The sequence below is a fragment of the Hippopotamus amphibius genome, chromosome 13 (assembly GCF_030028045.1).
Source record: "Hippopotamus amphibius kiboko isolate mHipAmp2 chromosome 13, mHipAmp2.hap2, whole genome shotgun sequence".
Taxonomy (NCBI): Eukaryota; Metazoa; Chordata; class Mammalia; order Artiodactyla; family Hippopotamidae; genus Hippopotamus; species Hippopotamus amphibius.
In genome coordinates, this window is record NC_080198.1 from 47,462,761 (window position 1) to 47,475,140 (window position 12,380).

At 49.1% G+C, this 12,380-nt stretch overlaps 1 protein-coding gene across 2 annotated transcripts in view; it reads right to left on the reverse strand.

Annotated features, from left to right (window-relative positions):
* Positions 1-515: 515 nt before the first annotated feature.
* The window catches only part of ITGA9 (integrin subunit alpha 9), a 338,515-nt gene continuing 326,650 nt past the window's right edge, over positions 516-12,380 (reverse strand). For both annotated transcript variants that reach the window (XM_057705604.1, XM_057705605.1), the window contains one exon: positions 516-1,261. In XM_057705604.1, the coding sequence (XP_057561587.1) occupies positions 1,163-1,261 (99 nt within the window). In that variant the 3' untranslated portion in view covers positions 516-1,162. The remainder of the gene's footprint in view (positions 1,262-12,380) is intronic.

A 12,380-nucleotide genomic window follows, 5' to 3' on the forward strand; every position in this document is an offset into this window, starting at 1 on the left:
CCTCACATCCTTACTGGTGTGCCCTGGGGACACTTCCTTAATAAGTTACTGCATGAAAATTCTCGTCCCAGAGTCCACTTCTTAAGAACCCCAACTAAGACATAATTAAAAAAAAAATAAGGACAGGTTGAATGGTCCTCTCTGGGAAGGACTCTGCAATTACCATTAGCTGGGCCAGCAAGACTGACCGGGACAATGGAGACCTCTGGACTCAAATTGCAATGAAAAGGTAACACATCACAGCACTCAGATACAAGTCTCTGCTTGGTGGGCACCAATTCAGTCCTGGTGGTGTGTGGACTCTGCTGCACGATGTCCAGGGTGAGAGGCCATTCTGAGGTTTACCAGATGACACACTGGCATTGCTCCAAGTTTCATGTCTTAACCTAAGTGGAAGGAGAGTAAAATGTCTGCTCTATAAGGTGATGCAGAACAGACCTCAGCAGTCAGGTTTTTCCATCCAAATTCCTGCTGGGAATCTTCCAATGAAAGGTACAGATGCAAAAACACTCTTTGTTCTTTAACACATTGCTTCACACTTGACTCCAGGCAATAAAGATGTGAAATGTCTTCAGGGTCAGCCCCAACCACAGTTGATATATAGCACCGCCCGCTCGGTGGATTCATCACATGAGGTTTCTTCAGACGATTTCATCTGTGAGTCTTTTTTAACAGCAAGTTCCAAAGTACAATAAGATCTTTATCCTTTAACATTTGTATGAAGGTACATGTATTTCCAAGATTTCAGGCCAGATATCAGTGCTTGAGTGAACTATATAACCATTTAATAGAAATAATAAAACATTGATACAAATATAAAGACATAATCGTATAAAAGGCTTATATTTATAAAAATACTTTTAGGTAACAGTTTTCCCCTGAGGGTTGACCATGCATGTTGCATCCATAAATATCGCCCAGCTCTGCAGCTGGCTTTCCAAAGTTCCGAGTTCAGCTGGAAAAGGCAGTGGTGGCGGTTCCAGTCAGGTGACCTCGCCGAAGTGGCTGCCTCAGGTTGGCACCTGGGCTTGAGAGAATGAGGACGAGAACAGCATCGTGGGGCCTCCGAAAAATCTGGAGAAGATTCTTTCTTCCAAATATGGAAGATACAAAGATCAGGACGACAGGCGAACCATTGGGCCACGTGATGGGGGTTGGCAGGTCACTGGTTTTTCTGGACCCAGTCCCAACTGTCTTCATTCTCTTTCCGGTTCTTCTCAGCTTCAATAATTTCTTTGTACCTTCTGCGAAAGAAGCCCATCTGAAAGGCAGAAAGAGGAGAGGCCACGTTAGAGATGCTGGGGAATCAACGGTTTGATTCCAAAGCCACCTGGACCCAGAGGAGGTGTGATTTACGCTCACAGAGCTAGGAAGGCTTGGAAAACTCCTCAGATCAGGCTGATTTAGAAAAAGCATTACCTGGAGGCACTTTTCAAAATGCATGGACTTCCTGCAGGCTTTCTTAGGATAAGCTGTTTGTTCCTTGTAATGTGCTTCTGGTGGAGTATTTCCCAAACTGTATGCTGGGGAACACCAGTTACTGAGCTATTCACAGGTTGTTTGGGAGTAAAACAGCTTCCATGGTCAAATAAGTTCGGAAACAATACTCTAAGAGATTCGTAATGTACAGTAGAACAGTAAAGGATCAAACCAGACCTTTAGGAAAAGATTAAGGAAGTCAGGGACTTGAAATTTCCCAAACTTATTTGGCTTTTGATACATCTATTAATATCCTGTGAGATTGGCCACTGTGGAATACTTTGATAAGTACTGCTCTCATACAATAGGTGTTTTAAAGTCCCCGCAGCTCTGCATCCTATCTTGCTGTCCTCTAGATCTTTCTCTCAAATCTGTGACCCTCGTGAGCTGCCAGGAACACAGCTGGCAGTGCATACCCCCCTAGAACTGGCAACTCCTCCTGAGCCACGATGGCAGTTTCCTTTAGCTTAGTTCTGAAAAGACCTTTCTTTCTGATGTCTATGGCTTTTCATACATGGAAGGATGAATTTCCAGTTCTTCTCACACAGTCAGCATAGGCACTACTGCCATATAAAAATCACTTTTTGTAACCCACAGCTGACCTTTTCTTCCAAGCTCAGGAAGACCTGGCATCTCTTGTCCTGTGCTCCCTAGCATTAGTGGCCTCTGTTTCTGAGATCAGACATCCTCTTGCATCTGCCCTTAAACATGACTGATTGGAGTGGGTGTACAAATACCCCAGCTCCCCCTCTCTTTGGATGAGAAACCTTGAGGTACATGCTTCACGTGGCACTTTCCCACAGTGGTAACCAGCTTGATAACATCCTGTATTAGCTTCCTTCCATGCCCTCTCTTCCCTGGTCCCATATCAGTGTTTCCTGAGATCATCTTCCAAGTAAGTGACTTGCCCTCAAATCCTTGTCTCAATCCTCTTGAATAGGGAAGCTGAAACAGACATGCACACTTGGCTTGCTGCTGGGAGGCTGTGTGGCAGGTTTGTGGTATCACACTGTCATTGGCATATAATTCCCATAGTCATATTTGAAAACCCCAAGACTAACAATCTCTGCAGTCTGCTGCCAATGGTGGAAGCACATACAAAACCAGCCCTAAACAAAGCATCAAGCAAACCCAGGCTCATGGGCACATCTAACTCCTTTGTGCATCTGTCCTTACACTCCTTCACCATGAACCAAGCATCCACAGTCTCACTGCACCATCTTCCTTCCTACTCCTTGAAAGGGGCTCACTGGCCCAGCTGAAGATGAGGACAGTCAAGAGAGCTGCCGAGACAGCACTGGTCACCTCCACCCACATTGCCAAGGGAGTCCTGAGAGCTCTCTTGGAGAGTAGTCGGCAAAGTGGTGCCAGTCTGATGGCTGGGAGGGAGTGGAAGCTTCCATAGAACAGCTGGCAAGGGTCTTGTGTTCTGAGCTTCAATCCTAAAGGCCTGTTTCACAGACAGACAATGAGTCCCCTGGAGATGTCTTCCCGGCACCAGACTACATCTGTCAGAACGTCACTTTCTGACACCCCCACACACACTTCTCTCTCCTCAAATCTTTACCACCTTCTCCCTTCTGCAAGGAATGCAGAAAGGGGACTTGGCCTGAACGTTCTGGATAATTAGAAAAAGGTCATTGTCATACTCAAAGCACACCCACAGGACACCAGGAAAGTGACCTAAGATTTCATGGAAAGGTCTAACTCAGAAGTTACTGCTTGAAATCTCATTCTTGAAAAATAAAGATGTGGTTGACAGGGCAAATGTGTCATGTGCACCTTCTGAGCTGAGGAGAACATAATCGTAGAAAGAAGGCTGGATGTAACATGAGAATAAGATTCTTCAGCACATGACTCTGCCTGTGGAGAGTGTGATGTTTCAGTGATCTCCGGTTACTCACTTTAACTCCAGAGAAGTAACATATCTCTACTGTGGCATCAATCAAGCAGAGCTTTAACTGTCTGTTCTCTTATCATCTATCACATTTGTCTTAGGACTCCTAAGGATTTGTGCTTTTTATCCCCAGAGCTCAGCATCTCACCTCTACTTAGTGCCAGTGATAAGTTGCAAAAATGCCCCTGTATCCACGCCTTGTACTGTGGCTTTGCAGAAAGTCCTATCAGGAGACAGAGTCTATTTTTCACACCTTGAATCTGTGCCATGATGTGCTTTGACAGTTGGATGCATGGGAAGTGATGCCCTGTCAGTTCCACACTTAGGCTCAAAGACCTTTTACACTCCTGTTTGCTGTCTCAGAAACCTGCCTGCCCTCTGTGTGAACGAGTTTGGTCTCGCTGCTGAAAGATGAGTCCAGCCAGCTGAGGTCCTCCTAGATCCATCAACCCCCAGCTGCCTGTAGGTGCGGGTGTGAGCCCCGCTGAGACAGGGGACCGCCCTGTTAAGCTCAGTCCAATGCTCAGAATTGCGACCTATGTAGATGGTGGTCGTTTTTAAGTCCCTAAACTTTGGTTTGTGACACAGCAAGAGTTAACTGATCAGAACTCCACATTTTTTTTTCCTGACTTACTGAATGAATGAATACCCAATGGGAAGGGTGGCAGAGGGGCAGCTGACAGGGTTCTAGATGGAAAGAGCATCACTGTGCCCTGTCCTGTTGAACAGACTTTCCTTGTTCATCTCTAAGGAGAACAAGGGTCAACTCACCTTCTCGTAGCTACGCTTGCGTGAGGATCTGATACAGCGTGTGCAATCTAGCAAGGTTTAGAGCGCCTGACCCAACTCTCACGGGAGGCCCTCCTGTGCTCTTGTTTATGTATCACACTTGTTACAACAAAGTGATGGCGTATCATCTCCTGTAGGCACCCAAAAGCAAGCTCTATTCTCTCAAGTGGAGTGGTGTCAGCATGAGTCTTGAAAATTCTACCCCTGCTGGTGGTAACTGTAGAGCTTCTCTTAGAAACAGCCTTGCAAACTCTCTGCCCCACCCCAGCGTGGCAGGGTCTCCAGAGCCCTGTTCCCAACACAACCCGTGTGTAGTCTCTTGGATGGAAGACTGGAGCTGCCACTGAGGTTTGTCCTTCTTCTTTGGAGCCCAAAGACCACTTCTTAAAACACAGTCCGCTCTCATGACTGGGGAGTGCAGGTTGTGCACTGCACATAAAGGGGGTGAGGTGCCACTCATATCACAGACATGTAAATGTATTACAACTATTTTCCAGCAGAGGGCAGTCAGGTGTCTTCTTCTAACAAAACCAGTAGATTTTCTGAATTTTCTGACGGATGGAAGTAAAGCTTCTGGAGGAAGAGGCGCTGTTTACTCGTCTGCACAAAGGTGCCATAGAGTCTAGAGGTGGTTCTGCCAAACTAATACTGTTTCTTACGTGATCAAACGAATTCCGTTTCAGAAAAAGAGACTATCACCTTCGTGCTGGTTTTGGCTTTCGGTATAGAACCCAAAGCCCAGGCTCTGAGTTTATCAAGCTTTTGTTCCCCAAACAACTGTGTCATGCCAGGCCTGCCCAGCGCCATAGGACCTACTCAGAAGGGTTGGGCAGCAGAGGCGCTGCACGGGGAGGCTGGCGTTCTGATTACTGCTCACGCTCGGCCACAGGGCAGGTCATTTCCTGGTCCTGAACCCCAGTGTCTTTGTCTCTGCCCAAGCGATGGATGGCATTCTCAGACCTCTTCTAGGCCTGAAACACAATGAAAGCTTTTCATGCTGGTCCCCAAAGCAAACTCGGGACTGCAGCCTGTGGGCCACACAGCTGTGTAGCCAGTCCTCATGTGTAGGAGGCACATGGCACAGAGTCCTTGCCTGGTACCTTTTTTTCTCAAAGAGTTTTTGGAAAATTAAATTTCCAATTTTTATGGTAAAGTATGCATATATCATAAAGAAGTCTAAAACTGTTAACCACAAAGATAAATCAAGACTTCAAAGACATTTCTCTCCTGTAGCAGGCCTACACTCTCGCCCTCACTAGCACTCGTGGTTACTTTGGGGAAAACCCTGGAGAGACGCTGGGCAAAGCTACTTTTTCGCGGCCAGCGGAGCCCGCGCTGAGGGTGCCGGGAAATGAGCCGCGATGAGTTAAGCTGGACCCTCCACAGCCCTGCACTCAGTTCCAACCCAGTGGAGGCTGTGTTTTCCTGCACTTTTTCTGGAACCTTCCAGGACTTGCTTTGCCACTTGAGGGGCAAAAGGCTCTGTTTATAACTCTTCTGTCTGTAGCAGAGGAAACACTCATGGAGACCCTCCAGAAAAAGACGCCAGCCAAACCTGGCTCCCTTGGAAGCTGAGGGAGGAGGGAGTTTTCTGCCTTCTTGTCTGTGCCGGTCCTGAGGGGGGCCTGCAGTTCCACAGGGCAGCTCCCTCAACTCCCCTGACAGATTCACACAACTTCCTGTTATAAACTTGTAACAAAAAAAGCTGCCAGAAAACTCCTAACAGGTTTCCCCCGAATGGCCCTCATTAGGAAGATGCTGAGAGAGGCCTGGGGCCCAGGAAGAAGTGAGAATGACTGGGTTCTGGGGTCCGCAGCCTGCAGCACCCGCCTCCTCCTTCCCAGCCCAGTTTGGGGTGCATGAGGGGCGGCCGCGCAACCCCACAGCCGCTGGTCTCTGGGGAGATCCCCACCCCCTCCTTCCTGGCTTTCTGATCGCCTCCTGGGCAGCTATTCCAAGGGCCTCGGACACGCTCCTTCTTTGGACTAATTCAGAGCCTCGTGTTTACGGGTCCCTTCAAGTTCCTTGACTATTTACATAGCACGTCTCTGTCTCGAGACGTCAACAGTGCAACATCAGCCCAATATTTACCTCCAAACATAAATAATTCCTCACTGTCTCTGGCACATGGTTTTAATTGAGACAATGCAAAGGGTGTGTGTGTGTGTGCGCGCGCGCGCGCAAGCGTGTCTGTGCATTTTCATTTTCTCTGCAGAGGAAGCAAGGATGGGTTCTCACAGCCCAGCTGGAGGGAAGGTGATGACCCCAGTGACCCCCAGGAGGGGCTGCCAAACCTACACATCCTCTGGGCCATTTCACAGATGTATTTTTCTAAGTGTTTCTGCTTCAGGTCAGCAGCAGTGCTCTTCAATGAAAATCAGGAGCCCAAAGCCAGCTCTGGAGCAGCAGGCTCTTAGAACAGGCCTGGGGGACAGAGGGTTCGAGATGGTCCTTCCCAGGGAGGATAGCAAACCCACTGCACAGCCCATCTCTACACCTCTTGTGAGAGGGCAGAACTGGCAGGTGCTGGGCCTGTGGGGAAGAGGTTGGTCATGGGGCTGGCCAGGACATGGCACTGCCCTTTGCTCCAGGCCATCTCGTTGGCAAAAGCGGCCCACAGGAGAGAGGGGAAAGGGTCCTGGGCTGGAGGCAGTGGAGGAGGATGCAGAGTTTTCTCCTTCACTGAGTGGTGGCCTGTGTGTTTTGGCAAACTGTACAAGCGAGCAGGGAAAGGGGGAGAGAGAGGGAGAGAGAAACCTGAGGCCCTACATGAGGCTTTTCCTCTTGAAGGGAAAACATCCCAGCATCTCCACTCTCTTACCACTTGACTCAAAGGCTGGCTTGATGAGTTGAAGGCACTTCTTGAAGGTGCAAGTCACACACACCCTCTGAACAACGAAACGTCTTCCTATAAACAAGCCTTTACGATTGAAGAGGCACCAGGCCCAAGCCATTTCAAACCCCATCAGGAGCCAAAGGAAAGGAGAGGGGACTCATGTGGATTTTTCTCCCTTAAAAGAGTCTCCTATTTCAAAGTTTTCTTCCCGCACGGTGGCTTGGCAGGCTACCATAATCCTCGCACAGAAAGTTTAAATTATGGCTCCCAGTGTCTGCTCACAGCCTGGCTCTGGGAAGGCTCATTAGCATCCATTTCAGAATCTGAAGAAGGTTCTGGTTAGCTTGGGGCCCTTGTTGTGGATTTTGCATCGGAGCCAGGACCTGCTGCCGCCAAGCATGAGACAGTGCCTGACATGCCAGCGGCCGACCTTCTGGAAGGCCCTGGGGTCTGCCCAAAGGCAGAGCAGGAAACTGAGCACTAGGCAGGGAGCCTGGGGCTCGGCTCTGGCGAAGGCATTTGCTGACCCTCCGAGGGGTTTCTGTTTCAGATAAACAGGGGACGATGGGCATGCTGGTGGCACCATGGTGACATGTAGGAGGGGCCAGGAGCTGGTGGCGTGGGCCCTTTACCTGGCCAAGTGCTGCTCACCCCTCAGGGCGTGCTTGGTCAGCCGCCCTCTCTGGCCACTCACCTGCTTTCCCCAGAGTCTTTAAGAGGGAGCGAGGGCTCTGTTGCTTATCACCTCTGTCCCTTTGCCCCGAGCCGGCCACTGAGCAGGGATCTGTTTGCTGCGTGAAGGTACTGGCCAGCTCGCAAGTGTAAAGCATGCTGACCCACAGGCCTGTGTGGCACAACAAATCCATCTGCGTTTGTTCCATTTTCGATACCAGGCCATCATCCCTGTATGTTTTGGGGAACAATCATTTGGGGCTCATGAGCTCCAGGTGACGGCAAGGGACCACAGGCAGCAGGGCCAGGAGCCGCACCAAAGGGACCTTCAAGAGATGAGGCTCCAGAGAGCAAAGAGGACCAGAACACTGCCCACCTGTCTTCAAAGGCCCTAGTGAAGTGTTTCCTCGTCAGCAGTGGCAACTGGGTACCACGCGGTGACTTTCCCCTTGAAAGGACTGGAGGGAATATGTGAAATTTGGTAAGAAGCCAGAACCAGTAAGACTACCCATCTAACTCAACGATTAGGCCCATTCATTGACAGATTTCTGTGCACTGAATTGTCAATATGATACCAGACCTCTATACATAATGCATGTTTCTTAGGTTACAGACATAGGAACCCAAGTTGACCAGAGGTCTGTAGTTGACTCACAGACATAGAGAACAGACTTGTGGTTGCCAAGGGGGAGGGGGATGGGGAAGGAAGGATTGGGAGTTTGAGATTAGCAGATGTAAGCTATTACAAAGAGGATGAATAAACAACAAGGTCCTACTGTAGAGCACAGGGAACTATATTCAATATCCTGTGATAAACCATCATGGAAGAGAATATGAAAAAGAACGTATATATATGTATAACTGAGTCACTTTGCTGTACAGCAGAAATTAACACAACATTGTAAATCAACTATAGTTCAATAAAATAAAATTTAAAAAAGAGCTCTGTAGTTGAAGTTTTAGGAATACGTAGGTCTTCAGAATAATCCTACATTCATTTGTCCTTATTAGTGTCCTATAAAGTCATTCTATTTAGTTAGTCCACCAAGAGAAACGTATTTTTCCTAAAGAAAGTCCCCCTGCGAGGCTCCTTACTGCACTGGCGCTCTGCGTGAACAGCCTACCCACTCTGAACGCTGCGTGTGTTCATGAACCCTGCACCGAGGTTTACTTTTTTTCCCCACCAAGGAGCTCAATCATAATTTTATCTATGACGCAGGGAAGAGAGGTGAGATTTCATCTACTTCAAATCAACAAAACGTCCAGTTAGGCTAATCGTCCTTTGTCATAGTGAGTTTTACAGAAAAGACTAAGATTTTGCCCTTATTTGTGGACATCACGTATGTGACAGACAAAAGGTGGCCACTAACCCTTTGCCACTCCTCCCACTGGGCGGCAGGGTCTGTTTCCTGTCCCTTGACTCCAGGCTGGGACGTGACTGCTTTAACCAACAGAGTACAGTAGGGGGATGCCACGCCAGTTCTTTCAGAGGACGAGCATCTCTCACCATGTTCTCCCAGAGCCGAGCCACATAAAACGTCGGCACACTTGGCTGGAGGGGCCCCATGGAGAGGCCCTGATTCTACACGGAGAGAGGGAGGGCTCCGGCAGAGTGCAGCCTCCCAGCCACCCCCACCCAAGGTGCCAGGCATGTGAATAAAGTTGTCTTCCGAAGTGAAGCAGACCAGCCTAGCCACCAGGTAAATGCCCTTGTGTGACACCACTCCGTGTCCCTTGGAGCAGAAGAATCACCCAGCCAAACCCTTCCTGACTTGTGCATGTGTACGGCAGAAGGGAACTCAATTTGGGTGCAATTCATTGTGAGGCAATAGCTACCCAGTACCATACAAAAGACTGTAATTTAGGCAACAGCACCACGGACGACCGTGAAACCCTGCTGGAGTGAACGCCTTTGGGGTATCTTTCTTGTTTCCTTCTAAGATTAGCCCCCGTCCCTACCCCCACCTGACCTCCCCAGACCTCCATACTACATCTTTATCCTACCCTGGGCTTAGCTGTCTGGATGTGGGAGACATGTGACCCAGCCCCAAGCTGCTCAGATTCTCTCTCTGCCACCTCCAGCCTCTTGCCACAGTTGTAGACGTCTGACTTGAGCTGAGCCAGTCAGACGCTCTCTCCCAGGCTTATAGGATTGGGACTCAGAGAGGGTTGGTCAGCCTGTGTCTGTGGCTAAAAGTTTTGACGGCATCACTTGCCAGCCTTCTCAGAGCTGTGCTACACCCTTCCTCCCACCACCGGTTAAGACGACCTTGTCTGGTTAAGGCCCCTGGACCGCCACCACTCTGCTTGCATGGCCAGCCCCTGGCAGAGGGTGATGCCTGCCTTCTCCAGCCCTGGCTCTTTGGATCACACACAGCTGGGTGGCCTCAGGGTGCTGGCGACCCCATGACACCCCCTCCTGCAACCACATTCTTTAAACAAACACAAGAGAAGCAAAACGAAGCACATGGCAGTTGGAAGGAGGTGGGAGCGTGTGCTCCGGAGAGGGGATGCTCCTGAGTGGCAGAGCCAAGCATGGGGCCCGGAGGGAGGGCACACCGCCACCACGCGCCCTGTCTGCACCCAGTCGTGCATGGGACCAGACACGGCATTCCCTTTCTTCTGAAATGTCCGCACAAAGGCAGGAGGAAGTCTCTCCCTCCCTCCCTCCCTCTCTCTCTCTCTCTCTCTCTCTCACACACACACACACACCCCCCAAAGCCCTCACTGTCTTCAGATTCCAAATACTGAGCTGGCTTTGTTCTCTACCCACAGACCAGACGCCTTGGCAGGAAGGAGCTGGAGTTGGAGAAAAGGGAGAATTAAGACTCTATCTGGCCACGCCGATTAAACAAACAACAAATGGGCAGGTTTTTCAAAAAAGGTCATATCCGCTCCTGGCAAATATACAGGAAAATGGGCACTTCTGATACACTGCTTTTATAACCTTTCTACAGGGCAACTGGCAATACGTAATAAAAGGCTTAAAATGCACATTTCTTTTGAATCAGTAATTCTGTTTTTAGGGTTTCATCTTAAGGACACATGAAGGATTTGTGCAGATATTTGGCTCCAAGCATATTCACTGCAGCACTGTTACAGAAGGGGTGAAAGCAGGAGCCATCTGAACCCGAGCATCCGAGGACTGGGATCTGCAGACACCTGCAGGAGAGGACAGCGCTGGACACGGATTTTTAATGACAGAGAAAGATGTTTACAATTTTGTGTTCTGGGAAAGTTAGGCTGTAAAATAGTACATGTGATGTCCAAAAAGCATGGGAACCTGAGATAAACTTATTTTCAAGTAATACGCTCAGTATATTTTTCTTCAACCTCCAACTACTTTTTTCAGGTGACGTCGCTCTAAATTTAAAGCAATGACTCCAACTGTCAATCTGAAAAAATGTACAACAAAAACACCATTTTCCCTTTGTTTCTAGACTTCTTGGATACTCTGAAGTATATTTATTATATTTTTTTCAGTGTGATAATTGAACCCATTGCTTTAATTTTAGAGGTCCTGCACCTGAAAATGTATCCGGTATTTTACTGGAGAATTTAACACACTATTCAAAAATAAGTGGGTGCCATGAGAACGCCCAGTCTCTGTCTATTATGTAGAGAAAAAGTTCAAGAGGAGACAACTCCGGACTCACCATGGTTATATCTTGGATGGGCACTCCTGAATATTTGACATCTTTTTTCTTACTGATATGTTTCTACGTTTGATCAATAAATACAAATTATTTTGGAACCCCAAAGAAACTAATTATTTGAATTTAAAGCATCCATTCATAATCACGTAAGAGGCTGTTTCCACCTGCCTCTGAAACCCAGAACACTGGAAAGGCAGGGACTTGGTGTCAGGAAGTCTCAGCTGTGGTCCTTGGTGCTGCTGCAGGAGTTGGGGACACAGTGGAAACAAGAACAGACAGGCCCGCACTCACCTGGCACATTACCGTCCAGCGGAAGAGACAGGCCTTCCTCAGATAATGGCTCTGAAACCATTACTGATGAAGACAGAGGGCCTGTAGTCAAGAACCCCAAGTGTCTGATAGCAGCGTGCGGGGCAAAGAAACCATCCTAGACTTGGGGGTTAGGATACCCCTTTTTTCTTGAGAAAGTGACAAGAGGCAAGACACGAAGGATGACCAGGGGCTCCCTGGTGAAGAAGGCAGGGCACATCTCCCCCCGGGGCACCTGCAAATGAGCCCCCGCGGGGTTGGGAGAACTTCCGGTGAAGCTACCCAGGCAGCACTCCAGACATACAGCCCATCTCCGCTACTAGAGTCTTCTGGGCAGAAATCTTTTCGATATTCCACGTGGGAAGAGGACAAAGAGTGGCTCTGTAGTTTCTTTGCTTGTCTTTATGTCAAGTAAATGGGTTAACCATCCCCGTCCCAGTGCCAGCTGTTACTCCCCAGGCTCCTGTTTTGGAGTGAGGATCCCACCCTCCTGTGTTAGGACTGGTGGCAACTCTGCTAGAGAAGGCAGGAGAAGAGGGGGGTGAAACTTTGGGGTTCCCCCTAAAGTGGTCCAGTCCTCAGGTGTGAGTGGCGCCAGGAGGAGCCAAGACTCCATTCCCCGCCTGGAGGGGACCCTGCCCTCCTTCCGCTGTACGTGCACCAGGAAGGAAGCTGCAGCGGGAAACCTCCTCCGAGGCGCTCTAGCCCCGGCGAGACAGGAGAGCCGGGCGTCGGGGCGGGG